Source organism: Hippopotamus amphibius, chromosome 11 (genome assembly GCF_030028045.1).
Source record: "Hippopotamus amphibius kiboko isolate mHipAmp2 chromosome 11, mHipAmp2.hap2, whole genome shotgun sequence".
NCBI lineage: Eukaryota > Metazoa > Chordata > Mammalia > Artiodactyla > Hippopotamidae > Hippopotamus > Hippopotamus amphibius.
This window is the reverse complement of record NC_080196.1, coordinates 111080879-111097672: the sequence shown is the minus strand read 5'-3', so window position 1 is coordinate 111097672 and position 16794 is coordinate 111080879. Positions and strand designations below refer to the sequence as shown.

Genomic DNA, 16794 nt, shown 5'->3' with positions numbered 1-16794 from the left:
AGAGTGTAACTCGGTACAGCTTTTATGGGGTCAATTTGGCAATATCTGTCAAAACAAAAAATGTGCATACCCCTTGGCCCAGAAATTTCACTTCCAGAAATTTAGTCATGTGCCAATTGAAAAAGAAATATCTTCAAGATATGTATTGTCGCATTTTTCATAATAACAAAAGTTAGTGAACAACCTGAATTTCCATCAATAGGGAATGAGCTAAATAATTTATGATAGGCATTTGAGGTACAGCCATTAAAACAAATGGAATATCCTTATAAGGGCTGATTTGGAAGGCTCTCTCTGATATTTGGTTAAATGGGGACGGGAGCTATAGAACAGTGTGTGCAATATACTCCCATCCGTGTAAAGTAAAAGCAAAGGGAAGTGCATGTATATGTATAAACTCTCTAGAAGAACACTCAGGGGCGTGGTTGCCTCTCAGAGCCAGGAGCTGTGTTTGGTTGCCAGGAGTAGGATGGAGACTAAGATTACAGCCTATCTTTTGGGACATTTTCAATGTTTGCACCTGAAAATGTATTATCAACGTAAAAGAGAAATAATTTGTTTTTAAATAGAATCCTCACCCTTGCAGGGGTTGGGAAACAGAAGTCAAAATTATTTGCCTCTATGAAACAGCAGCTCTGTAAAACTGAGGCTTTTGTTAAATGAGGAATATAAAGTGTGATGTAGAAAAACAGAGCAGAATATTAATTACGCAGTGCTCCATTCAACCGGGAGGAAACCACGAAGCCTGTAAAACAGACAGGGAGTTTAAATGGAGAATTTAAAGAGATCTTCAGCCTCAGTGAATTTCATATCCAAGAAGAATGAAAGGCCGTGACATAGTGGCTTAATTTTTACTTCTCCTAAACACATCTCAAAGGCTCCCTAAAAGAGTCTGCAGCCTTTCCCTTCCAATACACCTTTTTTTCAGTGAGCCTCAAAGTTCTATCACATTCCCATACCCCTTGTCACCAAAGTGTCCTGTGGCCTTCAGGACAGCCCTGCCAGGTGGCGATGACTGTCACCGTGACCGACCTGTGGATGAGAAAGTGCGCCCTCAGGGGAGCAGTGACCGCGGGGCTGGCAGCCTTCGGCGTGCCCAAGGCCCACTCCTTACGCAGCGGTTCCGCCTGCAACTTTCTGCAGCAGTGTCCTCCGTCCTACCTGAGTGTCACCCGGAGCGTCCCCACCGCAGCTGGGGTGGCCTTCTCCCCGCTGGGCGGGTCAGGGTCCAGGCGGGGCCCCTCCGGGGAGGACGGGCGCGGGAGGCGGCACCCCCCGGGCCTGAGCTGACGGCCCCCTGTCCCCTCTCCCCCAGGTCGTCTGCGACAAGATATTCCGCCACTGGTTCTCCTCGGCCCGCGGCGGCCCCGCCGTGTCGGCCCCGCTGCGGCGGCAGCTGCGGGCGGCGGTGCTCGAGTGCGCGGCCCCGGGGGCCCCGGGCGCGGCGCCCCGCGTGCTCGCCAAGCTGCGGCGCCTGCTGCAGGCCGCGATGCGGGAGCTGCGGGAGGACCCGTAGCAGCCGCGGCCCCCGCGCCCACGGCGCCGCTCCGTCCCGCAGCCGCCTCCGCCCTCCGCTGCCAAGACCCCATCCTGGCCTCGGCCCGCGTCCGCCCTTCGGCAGGGACACGTGGGAGGGGGTCCCGGCCGGGCTCTCGGGGGGGGGGGGGGTAGGGGGTGGGGGCTCGGCTGTGCAGGAGCAAGGGCCCCCGCGTCACGGTGTGCGCGCGCGTGCGCGCGCGAGGGTGAGTGTGCACGTGGCCGTGAGAGCCGTGCAGGGGTGTGGACGTGTGGGCGCGGGTGGGTGTGGGGGGCGTGTGCGCCTCCGGCCGGGGAAGCTGCTTTCTCTCGCGTGTCCGCTGGGACCGCGGGCCTCGCTGGCAGAGAAGAGTCCCCTTCCTTTTGGAATTGAAAACAATAAAAAACACAAGTGTCATCTCTGGGAGCCGTGGTTTGTACTGGCGAGCGCGTGAAAACACAGTTTACAGTATTTTTCATTTCGAGGAATGCATGGATGTTCCGGATTGTAAAATCTGATTTTCGGGAGCACGCGCTCTCTTACCCCAGTGCATCCTCCCTGGAGCAGGGGTTGCTGCTTGGTGACCTCAAGGCCGAGCCGGGGCCAGGTGGCCTGTGCTCAGCGGCAGTCTGTGACCCAGCGCCTCGCTGCCGCTGCTGTGAGGGCCCGGCCGCAGGCCCCACCCCACCTGTTGTAAGAATTGCTGCCGGTGGGTGGATTCCCGCCGCCGCTCTGCTGCCAGAGACCAAGCGGGAGGAAACCACCTGCTGGTCACTCCACGGGTCGGGCAGGTGGACCTTGAGGAGCCGGCCAGACGTCTGTCCACCCAGGGGAGACACGGTTGTAGTCCACATTCCGGGGACGGTGAGCGCTCAGCAAACAAGCACAGGCCACCCTCAAGGTAAACCCAGAAAGACGCCAAGAGAGGAGAAGGAATTCTGCTGATGGTTTACAAACAGGACGAGACAAATTAAGGTGAAGTTTTAAAAGGTCACAAATTAACAAATTCCAAGTATTTCTCTTTTCCTTACCCAGCCCCCTTCTGAGGAGGCAAAGGGGAATTGCCTGTGTAGCTGACTGGGCTGCACCTGTGCTCACCCTGAGGAAGGATGCTGGGGCGTGGGGGGTGTAGTCTAAGGCCCCCTAGTTCTGTCCGTGACTCCTCACACTCTGGTTGCAAGGCCCTCTCCCCTCCCTCATCACCGCTGGCATTTCCCACATGATTCTGCATCTCATCAAGGGTCCCCTCTAATCACATGTGTGAACCACTCACCCTGTCTAGTATTCTTTGGCAGGAGGAAAAAAATCCATGATGGTCACGTTTGAGGTAGAAGTAAATTAAGACTAAAGTTTGAGCACAGGCCCTGGATTAGTAGATTCTAAAAGAAAAGAGAATTGGCTTTGGTACACCAAGTGGAGGCTCATCTCACCCGAGGTCGTGGCTGCAGTGGTGAGGGACCCACTGATCCTCGGGACCCTCGGGGCAGGTTCTCTTTCTGAGCCAAAGGTTCCCATGAAGACAGTGTCAAACAGAGGGCGAGGGAGGGAGGGCGGCGCAGGGGCTTTGCGGGCTGTGCCCTCAAGCAGCCGGCTTTTGCACTGTGGGGGCACATGGGTCTCCTGCGGTTGCTCTGGGGTCACAGCCCTTCCTTGGCCTTGGTCTGAGCTAACCGTCCAGGCCGCAGAGGGAAAACGTTCCTTTTCGCTTCAACCGGAATGGAACCCAGTGTTTTTGTTTGTCTTGGAGGCTGTGCAATATGTAATTACCCAACACAATAGTGTTTTAGTGCTGAAAAGAGCAGTCTATCCCTTCCCCTGTGCCTGACCACCCATCTCACCTCACACACACGCACGGGTGCACACACACACGCACACACACGCCCCTTTCCCATCCCACCTGGAGAATTCCCTCTGTGGCAGTGTCTCTTAGACTGTAGTGAAGTTCAGTTTTTGTTTTTGTTTTTTCAACTTTCAAACCCTTGCAAAATAATACTTTCGTATAATACAATAAACAAACATTATCTGTATTTAATATTTTAATGTGACGAGATTGTTTCTTGTTTATCTGATTGAACAGCCAGCCTACTTGTAGGGGAAAATGTCTGCCTAAATATTTCTATGTTTTGTTTTAATAACATGCATAGTAGACAAAACACGCTCAGTGGTGTGTGGATGGGACTTGAAGAGGAGATAATAAAGTAAGCTCAGCAAGTACAGGTTATTCCTTTTAAAGTTTTATCCAGGGACTTCCCTGGTGGCACAGTGGTTAAGAATCCGCTTGCCAGTGCAGGGGACATGGGTTTTCGATCCCTGATCTGGGAAGATCCCACATGCCTCCAAGCAACTAAGCCCATGCACCACAGCTACTGAGCCTGCGTGACACAACTACTGAAGCTTGCGCACCTAGAGCTCGTGCTGTGCTGTGCAACAAAAGAAGCCACTGCACTGAGAAGCCTGCACACCGCAACGAAGAGTAGCCCCCGCTTGCAGCAGCTAGAGAAAGCCCACACACAGCAATGAAGACCCAACACAGCCAGTAAATAAATAAATAATTTATTTTTAAAGTTTTATCCAAATTAAAGCAAGTGCTTTATTTATCTATAATCCCTCATCAGAAGTCAATTTTCACAATTTATCTTAGTAAATTATAGTTACAATTATCTTTTGATGAAATGATTCCAGATTTTATGCCCTGCTGGATTACAGGTGAGAAACCTTAACTGCACAGAACTTGTAGGCAGCTCAGGCCTCATGCTATGACCGCATGCTACCTGAGCTGGTCCACGAGGAGTGGACGCCAGTGCCAATGCCAAGTGGCCACAAACGTTTCTAACCCTCTCAGTTCTCGCCTCCTCACAGGAAGTGAGTAGCAAGCAGTTCACAGATGTGCCCCTCCCCCCAAGTCCTCTAGGCTTGCCTCCCATGGGTCCGCCCCCATGTTTAGGCACCAGCCATCAGGGGACACCCAGAATGAAAGCCCATGATGTCCATTTAAATTATTGGAAGAGCAGCTATTTTAAAAACTTGACTTGGAGGCTGTTTTTTGAGCAATTGAGGTGGGAGAGTTAGGCTGGACATTTCTGAAACCAATGACCGTATGAAGAAATGGTAACGTGTACTGTGCTACTGCCTGCAGTGCAGGTGAACAAATGCCACTCTGGCTCCATCACGTACATGATCTCTCCCACCTTTTGGGTTCTGAAACCTGTGTTGAAGGTCTTGATATTTGACTTTGGCCTTAAGCCTGCTCTTTGAGTTTTTCCAGTAGACTGTAATTCATTCCTCTTACAAATCGCTGAAGTGAAGATTCATGAGAAATGCTAACAGTAAGAGCACATGTGTTTGCTGGGCCCACTCTGAGTTTCTTGGTGGGGCACCTGACTGATGAGGAGTTCCAGTTTTTCTTCCTGTCTTTGGGGAGAAGTTTCCTGGTTTCAGAAACACGCCCACCCTTCTCTTTGCTTCTTCCTCGTGGTCTGGGTTCAGCTTTTCTCTCTTTCCTCTTCCAAAACTGCCAGCATCCACTGTATTTCCCACGAGTCTAAGGCATTTTGTTATAGCAGCCTGAGCTTACTAAGAGAATGTCCCTGCCCTGGACCTTGTCCTTGACCCTGCCCTGACCTTGCCTGAGAGCAATGGGCTCAGCAGTGCAGAAGTGCGTGGCAGAGAGCATGCCGGGGTGTGAGCGGAGCAATGCCGGGACTGCCAGCGTCACCGACTTCCACTTACCTCTGAGCACCCAGGGTGCCTCGTGGGCAGAGCTGGCAGCAACTTGCTGGGAATGTCATTGGCCGTGAAGAAAGGAGCCTGCTGCTCCCAGTAAGTCTGAACCGGTGGGAGCTTTGTCTGCGGCAACAGTCTCTCTCTCACCTCCTAGGCCCCACATCCCCGTGAAGACAGCGCGGACTCCCAGCTACTGTCTGCTCGGACCCTCCTTGCGAAGCTGCTTTCCTGCCGCTTTTGTCTGCTCTCAATGCCCTGAGCTCGTTAATGCTTCAGAAAGACACTGTAGCCAGGACCATGTGCAGGGATCAGGGAGATGCCTGTGGCACTTAGCTGTGGACTGACATATACACACTACTACATATAGAATGGAAAACTAGCAAGGACCTACTGTACAGCACAGGGAACTCTACTCAACACTCTGTAATAACCTACATGGGAAAAGAATCTAAAAAAGAGTGGATATATGTATATGTATAACGGATTCACTTTGCTATGCAGCAGAAACTAACACAACATTGTAAATCAACTATACTCCAATAAAAATTTTTTAAAAAAGAAACCACATTGGGGTACTTGGGCTCACTTGATTGCTTTGTCCTTTATTTTCCTCAATAGAAACCCGAGAGGAGGAGAATGGTATGCACCGTAGTTATCAAGCAAGAGTCAGGACAAATGGTCAGTTCTGATGTTTAGAATGAACTCACATGAAAAGCACACACTTAAAGCACTTACCGACTGTTTTATGGAAAGGGATATATTTCCTGGAAATTACAACTGCCTTGGCAACTGCAAGGGGATTGGTCAGCACATTTCTCGAGAGCAAAGAAACAAAGCACATTTAGGGAACTTTCTGGAGAAAAGCACTATGAGCAACATTTTGTTGTTGTTCCAAAGCAGCTTGTCATCCGGATAGGTTTTCACGAGAGGAGTGAATGTTCTCTTAGCCACTTTAAGTTATTTTCTCCCTTTAGTCCCAGCTTTATTTTATTGCTGTGTGTCAGGACGTACAAACTGACCTGGCGTTTGAATTACAGTAAGTATGTGCTTATTGGAAGGCTCCCGAATGTGGAGCCAGAAGCCTGGGGTTCAGGTTCTGGTTCTCACGCTAAATAGCTGTGTAACTTTAGATGAGGCAATGAGCTCTGCCTTCATTTTCTCACCTGCAAAATGTGACATAATTGTTCTTCAGGGAGTTGAGTGAGATAAAGTAGGTGAAAAGAGGCTGTGAACTTGGCAGGGGGTTAATTCACAAATGCAAATGTTTCCCTTTAAAATATGTGCATTTTAATCCACTTTACCCCTTTAAATCAATCCCTTTCTGCCCCGTGCTGCTGAAGGGGGCTCCCCAAAGAGCAAGGATAGAGCAGAAAGGGGTGGGGGCCCTGGGGTCTGCTGCATGTGGCCCTTTGTGGGTCTGGCAGAGCCGGGAAAGGCATTCATTCCTGGATAGCCATAGAAAGCATCTCTACTTACCGCTGTTTTTTAAACTCCCCAAAGTCAGCCTTTCTCTCATCTTTTCAGTTTCCAACTGAAAGAACTCTCTCTTGTGTCAAGAGTAAGGCCTGGCTCGCAGAAGACACGCTGAAAGTGTCGCTGGTTGCCAGCGTGATTCCATCACTGTTACAATGTCTACAAAGGCCACTCGTACTGTAACAGCTGTCTTGGAGGGAAGAATGCTACTTTGGACCCAGTCTGGCACAGAGCAGGGTCTGGGTCACAAACTTGGAGCTGGCAGAGACCTTGGAAACTTTGCCATCACGGCAGCTCCACCTGAAAAAAAAAGGACTAACAGGAAGCTGTGCAGCAGTGATTATCCGTGAGTTGTCCCAGAATTATCTGGAGGCGTCTTCAAAGTGAAAATTCCCGGCTTTGGCATCAGTGTTTCTGGGGCTGAGGCTGCCCCCAACCTCCATGATTTCTGGTGCCCCCCACAACTTGAGGACAGCTTCTATTTTCTATACTGTGGAGGCCGTTACCAGTTGGCTTCCGGTGGCCTTGCGACGCCTACTCTTCTGAGCTACAGCGCATTGAGTCGGTTTTTCTATAAAGGGTCATCTTTACATAAAATCATGGCCTGCTGACTGACAGACATGAAGGCACGACTTCTGTCCTTCCAACCTGTACTCCTTAACATCAACCATCACCAGCCCGTTTATCAAACTCCCGACTGGTGGTCCAGGAGCATCGCTGCCCTACCCTCAGCTGCTGTCCTAGCAGAGGAAGTGCCACTGTGTCCCCAGTTTGTTGGGAAGCACCCCTTCTGACCACTCCTTGCTCCCTCCCTCTCACAGTCCTAAGAGAATGCCCTTCGCGCAGGGCACGGACAGGAAATATGCAGTCACCCACTCCGTGTGAGATTGGTAATGGAGAAAGGGTCCCCCAACTCCACTGAGATCATTCTAACTCATTCACTCTCTCTCACTCCACCTTGGTTGCCAAAGCTTCATGTGCCCTGAAAGAAGTCTCTGGTCTGGGGCAAGCAGAGTCTAGGACACTCAGCAGCTGTCACAGTTAAGAGCACATCTCAGGAAGCTGCACGGCCATTTCCAGTGGCTACGGGGGGGTTTTCCTTGGGATGAAAGAAGAAGATGCTTTTGCTCCCCTCCTTCTCAGCAGGACCACGTTTCCTCCCTCACGTTTCTGAAGACTGTGGGTGTTTTGATCTGGTTTTCCAATGATGAGGAAGAGAAACTCAGGGCCCCTCATCCCTTCTGTCCTGTTCCTTGTCTGAGCAGGGCACACCTGTGGGCGTTTTAGACCTATCTGCTTATCTGGGGAGGACCTGGCTGGCCCGGCTCCCCACCTTCCTTCAAACCACGTCTTGCAGGCACCACACAGCTTCAGAGAGCGGAGAGAGCGCGCTGGGCTTGCTCATCAGCACTGTCCTCACGCTGCTCCCTGCCCAGAAGGCAGCATGTCCTCCCCAGACCTCCTGTCTTCAGACTCTCGGCACTTCAAATCTTCATTCTTGCTACTACTTTCCTTCTCTCTAATCGCTTTTCCGTTTCTCCTCTCTAGCCTCCTACAGACCTCTGCAGGCAGGGAGACGAAGCTGGATAGGTCTAACGGAGTTGTGTCATTCTGAGAAAGCTGCAAAATCCCCCCGATTAGTGCTTTTTTAATCAATGCATTGACTCGCTATTAAAAAACTCCCGCCTACCTTCTTCACCTGCCACATCTTTACTTTTGCTACTTCCTCTGAAAACGTTTGGCTGAACCCCCTGCAAGCCGGGCTTTCCCCAGGTTGCAGCAGGACCTGGGCCCTGTGGGTGCCCTGCTGTGCAGAGACCAGGGTGGCCCCGGGGGGCTGCCCCGTGAGGAGCAGCCTCTCCGTGGGTGGTGAGGGCTGGGTTCCTCCCGAGGGGAGAGCACATCCACAAGAGCAGCTGCACGGGACCAGGGTGCCTGCAGCAGTGGGGCGGGGGGGGGGGGGCGCTGAGGGGCCTCCTGACCCCTTTCTTGCAGAGCGCCCTTGTTCCGTGGGTATTAACATTGGAGGCTTTCAGTTCTAAGAAGGGAAACTAGGAAGCTTTCACTGGCAATTCTGATTTATTGCATTTCTTTCACACACATTTTGTGGAGTTCTGCATACATGGGACCTTGCCCACCCGGTTTCCTACAAGGGAGCCAATTTCTATAGCAACACTTGAGAAAGAAAGAGGTGGGCTTCCCTGGTGGTGCAGTGGTTGAGAATCCACCTGTCAATGCAGGGGACACGGGTTCAATCCCTGGTCCAGGAAGATCGTACATGCCACGGAGCAACTAAGCTCTGTACCACAACTACTGAGCCTGCGCTCTAGAGCCTGCGAGCCACAACTACTGAGTCCTTGCATTCAACTACTGAAGCCCACACCCCTATAGCCCGTGCTCCGCAACAAGGAGAGCCACTGCAGTGAGAAGCCCGCGCACTGCAATGAAGAGTAGCCCCCGCTCACCACAACTAGAGAAAGCCCACATGCAGCAACAAAGACCCAACACAGCCAAAAATAAATAATTTATTAAAAAAAAAAAGAAAGAGGCAAAGAGTAGGACTGTGTCTCACACTTGACAAGTCGATGCACCCCATGGTTTTTTTCTTGTGGTAAATATACATAACATTTACCATTGTCAGGGGGTCAGTGGCATTACGCACACTGCGATGTTGTGTGACCACTTCCGTTTGCACACTGAGACTTGGGCCTGCTCTGGGGTTGCTCGGCTGAGGCAGTGTGGACCCGGCAGGCGGGTGCTGTGCACACGGCAGTAACTCCTGTGCCCGCCCCCCGCCCCCCCTACACACACACTGTAGAGCAGGGCCCTGGACACGTGAGTGCTCTCACCACAGCACTGAGGCTGGAACGAGCTCATGTCAGAGATGAGAAAACAACATGTGAGGTCAAATCTGAATTCCACCCAAGGCGGAAAACCCTGGTCGTTTGACCTTCGCCTCCACTGGACAGAGATAAAATGCTTCATCAAAACCCACCTACACGTCATGTGTGGGGCCAACTTCAGAGAGCTCCAGGGGCCTCTGAGCTGACTGCAAATAAACTTCTCTCAGGGGCCCTTCTTGCAGGGGGCCCAGCAGAATCTCTCGGCAGCTCCAGGACGTTTAGCGTGCACAGGGCGCTAGGAGCACTGTTGATGAACCCAAACTCCTAGGAGGTCTAGGATGCAGGCTCGGGTCGGCCACCAGGCTGTGCTGGGAGGGGGGGGCTGGCGGAGAGTGAAGACCCCAGAATAGCCCTGCAGGGACGGCCCAGTGGCATGCGTGACCCAGGGGTGTGTCTGTAGGACACGGGCTCCCTCACAACCGGCGTGCTTAACCCCTTTTATCCCACTGGCATCACCAAGTTCTCTGCAGCCACTCACAGCATCATCGGTTCTTAGGAAGCAAACGTCATAGCAGCAACAGTGCCTGATGTTGTTTCAGCGCTAACTATGGGCCAGGCATTAAGTAAACACCTCCCATGTGCCATGTCACTTAATCCTCTCAATTTAATGGGGATGGATGACTCATGTGCATGTAACCCAGAGTTGCAGCCTAGGGCGTAGAAAGGCCAATACCTTGCCTGAACTCCCGCAGCTCGTACATGATGGGGCAGGTGCCTGGGCCCCGGGCTGTCCAGCTCCACAGCTTCCGGACCGAACAGCAGTCACTGCCAGATGCTGCTCCTGTGATGACGGGGTTCGACCTTCTCATCAGAAAACAAAGGAGTGACAGGCCCAGGTGTGACTGGCCCACATCAAGGACTGAGAGCTCCACGGTGTGCGATGCTGGCTCCCCCGGACTCAGCTGGCAGGAAGAACCCCAGGCAGTGTGCATAACTGTAGCGACAAGTGATTCTGGTTCTCGGTCCTCTCCCGCGGAGGCGGGGCTTCTAGGGGCCTCTCCGCGCTCTCTGAAGCCTGGGGCGTTCTCTTGCTGCCGCTGTGCAACACCGCCCCTCTCACCACTGCGTCTTCAGTTGCTTCCGGCCCTGCCCCTCCGGCCAGGAGGGGGGACACCGAGGACAGGACACAATTAGGCGTTGTGATCCTGGTACCAGGTCAGTAAGAAGGGACTGTGGCCATGGGAGTTCAGGGTGTAGGACAAAGCACATAGCCCGGCGCTGCAGCATAAGGTTGCAGGGTGAGGGCCGCGCCTCCCCAAGTGGTGCACTGGGGCTGGGCTGCCGGTTTGTTCTTCTGGGGTGGAGAAGCATCACCACTCCAAGAGGGTTTTGAAAGATCCTGAAGGATGGACAGTGGGAGCAGGAGCACGGCCGCGGGCTTCTGTGTTGGGGGGAACACAGGGTACATGACGGGCCCCCCACTCCCAGGCTCTGTTTGGAAGAGTCTGAGAGAAATGGGGGAGGGGATGCCCAGCACAGGTGGAGTTCTGTCTAATTCTGGAGGAGATGCCTTCTTTGAAAGAACAATCGATTCCCCCCTACTCATTAGTGAGGGCGCCACAATCGTTTAGACCAGGAGGCTTTAGCTACCACAGACAGCGGTGAAAGGGCAAAGAGGCAAAGCTATCTGCAAAGGCCTGAAGCATGGTTGGCCTGAGTCATGAGGGCTGCAAACACCCCAGAAGACCAGGGCGTGAAGCAAATGCAGCATCTCCACCAAGAAAGGCTGTAGCCTGGAAAACAAATCACAGTGCTCTGCTTTCCATAAAGAAGTAGTTTATGCAGCCTCTTGGAGGGAAAATGGCCAAACTCTCTTCTTTAATAGCATAACAATGCGTACCTTTAAAAGCTGAGTCATCTGGGTCACTGGGGGTATTTACAACCGGTTTGCTGAGGGCACATGCGTGCCCCTTCCTTGCTCCGGAGCAGGCCCAGGGGACAGCAGGGCCCAGCTGGACCGGGGCATGAGAACTTCCAGCAGCCTCTGGAAAGAGAGCGCGTCCTCAGGCCAGTGTCTGCAGCAAATGCCTCTGGTGACCCCACGGCCTGTTCCCTCCGCGGTGGAGCCTGCAGTGCTCACCGCCTGGCCTGCCCTCCACCACCCAGCAGAGATGGCCTTGATAGATCCTGACAGGACAACAGCCAGCTGCAGGACAGCTGGCAGATTACAATCCAATTTTTTTCATTTTTAAAATTGAAATATAATTGTCATATAACGTTAAGTTTCAGGTAAACAACACGCTGATTCGATGCATTTATATATCGCATGTGATCACCACCGTAGTGTTAGCTAACACTTCTATTATGTTACATAATCACCATTTATTTTTTGTGGTGGGAACAATTAAGATCTAGTCTCTTAGCGTACAATTCAACTTCTGTTAAAGAAAAAAGAGCACATCTGTGTGCATGTGTGTATATACGTATATTTGAGAATATACGTGTATACAGATATATGCATCTAAAACTGTAAAAGTGAACACACAGAATTACTGATTGCAATTATTCCCGATGGTGGGAGGAAGAGATTATTCACTTCTTCAATTATAGCCTTCTGCATTATTTCTGCTTCTTTGGTAATAATATCTTTTTTTAAATTAATTTTATTCATTTACTGGCTGCACTGACTCCTCATTGCTGCATACAGACTTTCTCTACTTGCTGCGAGTGGGGACTGCAAGCAGGAACTACTCTTTGTTGTGGTGCATAGGCTCCTCATTGTGGTGGCTTCTTTTGTTGTGGAGCCATGTCTCTAGGTGCGTGGGCTTCAGTAGCTACAGCACATGGGCTTAGTAGTTGTGGCGCACGGGCTCTAGAGCACAGGCTCAATAGTTGTGGCACACGGGCTTAGCTGCTCCGAGGCACGTGGGGTCTTCCCGGAGCAGGGCTCAAACCCATGTCCCCTACATCGGCAGGCAGGTTCTTAACCACTGCGCCATCAGGAAGTCCCAGTAATAATCAATTTTGGTAATAAAAAATTAATAATAAATATGTTTTAAAAGTCAAGGTATTCAAAGTTTTCCAAGAGTCAGTTTTCAAAGTTTCCCAGGGAAACTTATTTTGAACTGTTAAATTTAATAAGATTATGGGCCAAGGCCTTGGAAAAAAATACAAGTCTATAAAAATCAAGGTTATTTTTGCTCAGATCCTTAGTACAGAATTGTTCTGTGTGTTGGGAAGCAAAGCAACTCTGCTCTCACACTCAGAGTATGTGCTACCTATCTGAATAACATAAGGGGTACGCGGGTACTTGTTTCCACGGAAGGGGGTTGCTTTCAAGTTTTCTGAAACTTAGAATTTATACTTATGAATACAATCCTACATAAACACAGCATCTATGATAGGCTATGCTCATAGTCTGAGAGAAATCTGCATTATTCAAACTGACTGTTCATTCCTGAAATGCTTTAAAATTCAAGGGACTATTTACTCAGCTATGTTGACTGGATGGAATTCGATTCCTGATATTGCCTTTTTTTGTTGTTTGTTTTGCAGTTTTCTGAAGTAATTAATCTATTTTGTTTTGGAGGAACAAGTAGACTATATACCTAAATATAAGTAGAGATAAATGACTCCCCTTTAAAATCCCTCTCTCCCCACAAAGATGGAGCAAATTTCTGATTGCTGCTATAACATAATTGATCAAGGGCATTGGTGTCATGAAGCCTTTTCTTAAAATTTTCTAGATTCGGGGAGAAAAAACCAGACATGGCAGACAAAGAAAGCAGGTTTGTAAAACTTTGAAGGTAATTCACCAAAAGAATCTTTGGGGCCTTTGATACCTTATTTTGCTTTGGTTTGGTTTTTGATTCTTCTGCTTAAAGATTCTTGAGAAAATATATTTCCTTCCAAGCCCAAAGGCTGTACCATAGTGACCTCTGAAACACTTTCTGGACGGGGGAGAGGGCTGACTAAGCACATCTGTTTGGGTCCAGCATTAGCTGGTGTGCAGGAGTCTGTTGGAAATGAGCACCAGCACATCTGCGTCTTGGCCACACCTTCGTTCTTGGATCCATCTTTGTGACTCTGTTTTCCAAGGCTTCCCGGGACTGGAACCTCCCCATGGGGGACCATTATGGGAGGGGCTCACGGGAGGACAGGAAGCACCGTATGTTCCTGCTGCTGCTTCCCAGGGTCCACATGGGCTCGTAATAAATTCTAACAGGGGTTTTCCTGGGAACATGTAGGCCTGAGATCCCTGATGAAGCTGTCAATGCAGCCATCTCCTGTCCAGCTTCACTAAGGCTCCTCTTCAGCTGAGTCTGAAGATTAAAATGGGAGGCCCATTTTCAACTAATAAACAGCCAGAAGATTTAGGTGCCTGCTCTAAGGAAAAGGCTGGAATGTGTTAGATGTGGAGAGAGAAGTTATTATCTTAGCTATCCATTGATCCACTGATCCATCCATCATTTATATCTATCATCTATCTATATCTATTTATCATCTATCTATCTATCTATCTATCTATCTATCTATCTATCTATCTATCTATCTATCTATCTATCTGTCTATATCTATCTATCATCTATCCATCCGCTGTACTTATGGTATTCTTTCCTTAAAAAATAGCTTGTTCAGAAGAAATGAAAATATTAAGTGAATGGTACTATTTTGGGGAAACAAAATCCACAGAGAAACTGAAGGTATAAATGACAGATCAGCAGGGGAACTGGAAACCTTTCACAGTTGGGCGCTAAGTCCTCATCAACGCTGGTGGAGGCTTTCAGCCAACGCGCTTGCAGAGCCCTCGGCGTTCCTGAGACACAGAAGAGTCAGGGCAACAGGGGTGAGGTCCTCCCTGAGCCCTCTCCCCATCTCGGAAGTTTCCTTTTAAAATGCAAACCCTCCCTGTATATGTGAAAGAACAAATCACATGCGCCCTCCATCTCCCACTTCCCTCCCCTCTTCCCCAGCTGAAGAGGATGGCCCAGCCCCCTGCACCTTTGTAAGAACTGGGCTCATTTCTCCAGCCCGAGGAAGCATAATGTGAAAAGGTGTGGGGTGTGCGGGGTACGCAATCCCATTAAGACAAGATGCAGGAATGCACCCACCCCTCTGATGGCAGCACGGCCTTGCAAACTGTGGGGTTCTTAGGAAAATGCTTGCATTCCTCTGTTTGGACTTGCCTCTGTTGCTCCTGAGGTTGAACTTGGGAGCGTGTGTGCATGTGGTTGTGTGTCTGTACGTTGTACCAGCTGGTACCAGCTTGATGTTTGGAAGGAAAGGATGAGGAGACCTTGAGGGGGCCACTGAGGGGCACTGCCAGTGTAGCCTGTTCTTCTATCAATGACACCCTCAGGGTATGTTCTGAAGGCAAACTCTAGCAGAGGGACAGGTACCCCTGGGGTGCGGGCCGGCTCTGCAGCTGGGGGAGCCCTGCAGGCGAGAGAAGGGGTGAGCCTGTGGAGGTCTTAGCCTGTGAAGGTTGCTCTTCCCCTGGACCTGTGGAGGTGATGCCACCTTGTACTGTTAAAAATCTCCTTCTTCGACTGTGTAATTCCCTTTAGTTGTTGTTCTAAACCCTTCAGAAGAAGCTTCCGCAACTTCACAGGTGGTGGTGTGCAGAATGGGGCTGGGGCGGAGAGGCAGGGGAGAGGGCCAGCGTCTCCCTCTGCTTTGCCTGGGAGAGGAGCGTGTGGTGTCCTCAAGTGTAGGAAGGGAGTTCTGGAGACAGAGCTGAGGATGGAGGGGGTGCCCACGGAGGAGCAGCCGCAGAAGGACCTGGGGGCACACCTGAAGGAATAACGCAACTCCACGCCTAGAGTGGAAACACGGGAAACCTTTCCGGTCCACTAAGAAGGGACCCCAACAAGTCGATAAGTGACTGCAACTTATAATTGCTGAATAAATCACTGACATGGCCAGTAAAGACATCCCTCTGAAATCACAGGGAGGAAAAGAGATGTCCACACACAGTTGGCAGAACAAGTCCTGAAGGGGCTGTTGCCAAATGGACCTAATTTCTGGCTGTGATAACAGGCTTCGTGGATAATGGGAGTGCAGTGAACTAGAGTAGCTTTCTGCTTCTTTTGAGCATTTGCGGCTCTCTGTACAACCTATCTCAGGGAAAACCAGCTAGTTTTATATCCATGGATTGCAGTTCTAGTGGCTCCTATTTTTTCCCAGTGAAATCATACACCAAGTAATCATTAATAGCTCAATGTCAAGTCAGGAGGAAGTATTGATCTGAAGAAAGCACTTTTCTCAATTGCTCCCAGGTTTGGAAATTGAAATTGACATTAAACGTTCTGATTCCTTGGAAGAAATAAATGGGAATCAATACAGAAGACTCAATGAGACTTAAACAAAGAGATTGGTTGGGAAAAGAAAAACTAAAAAAGTAAATGAACAGTGGTGGAGACAGACATTTGAGCAGGCAAAGAGGAGCATGCCATAGAGAAAGACCAGCAGTCTTTCTGGATGCCTGAAGTATTAATAGCATGATTGGAGCTTATCCCTCACTCCTAAGGGGATGGCCAAGTATCTCTACCGGTCTTACATGGGGGCTTCACCATGCATGTCAGCTCTACCTGAGTTCACTAACTCATGGGTGGAACCCACCTATGTTATTAACCCAGTACTGGCAAGGTGCTTCCTCGGCTCTCAAAAGGAGGTTGCCTAGAATCTGTTATGGCAACACTCAGGGATAAGAGAAAGTAGACTGGAGTTTTCCTTGGGCCTGGGAAGGAGTTCTGCTGGTCCTGCATGTTTCTGAGGGAGATGATCTGGGAGCAGTGAGGCAGGGGGAGGCCTGCTCCACGCAGTCCTGATGGGTCCCTGGATTCCTTGCTAGCTCAGCGAATCTCCACTCAACCATCTTCCTAAAACCCACTAATGATCTCACCATTTTTTTGCTTTAAAATCCGCATTGCCTCTAGAAAAAGTCCAAGTGCTGGCTGGATAACGTGGGTTAGTGTGAGCTGCTGGAGCTTGTCTGCACTGAGGTACATCACGCTAGCTCTGCACCAAGCCATGCCATCCAAAAAAAAAAAAAAAAAAAAAGACTTTATTTCTCGGAGCAGTTTTAAGTTCACAGTAAAACTGAGCAGAAAGGACAGAGAGTTCCCATATATCCCTGCCCCACAAAAGCACAGTCTCTGCCATGGTCAACATCCCCCCAGCAGAGGGGTACTCTTGTTATAACTGACAGACAGCATCCTCTCATCAGTATAACCAAAA

General features: G+C 50.2%; 1 protein-coding gene across 1 annotated transcript in view; it reads left to right on the top strand.

The window, feature by feature from the left end:
• DIPK1C (divergent protein kinase domain 1C) overlaps positions 1–1613 on the top strand; it is a 43307-nt gene extending 41694 nt beyond the window's left edge. Inside the window, exon 8 of the mRNA XM_057698220.1 lies at positions 1316–1613. Within this exon, the coding sequence (XP_057554203.1) occupies positions 1316–1516 (201 nt within the window). The 3' untranslated portion in view covers positions 1517–1613. The remainder of the gene's footprint in view (positions 1–1315) is intronic.
• Positions 1614–16794: the final 15181 nt, after the last annotated feature.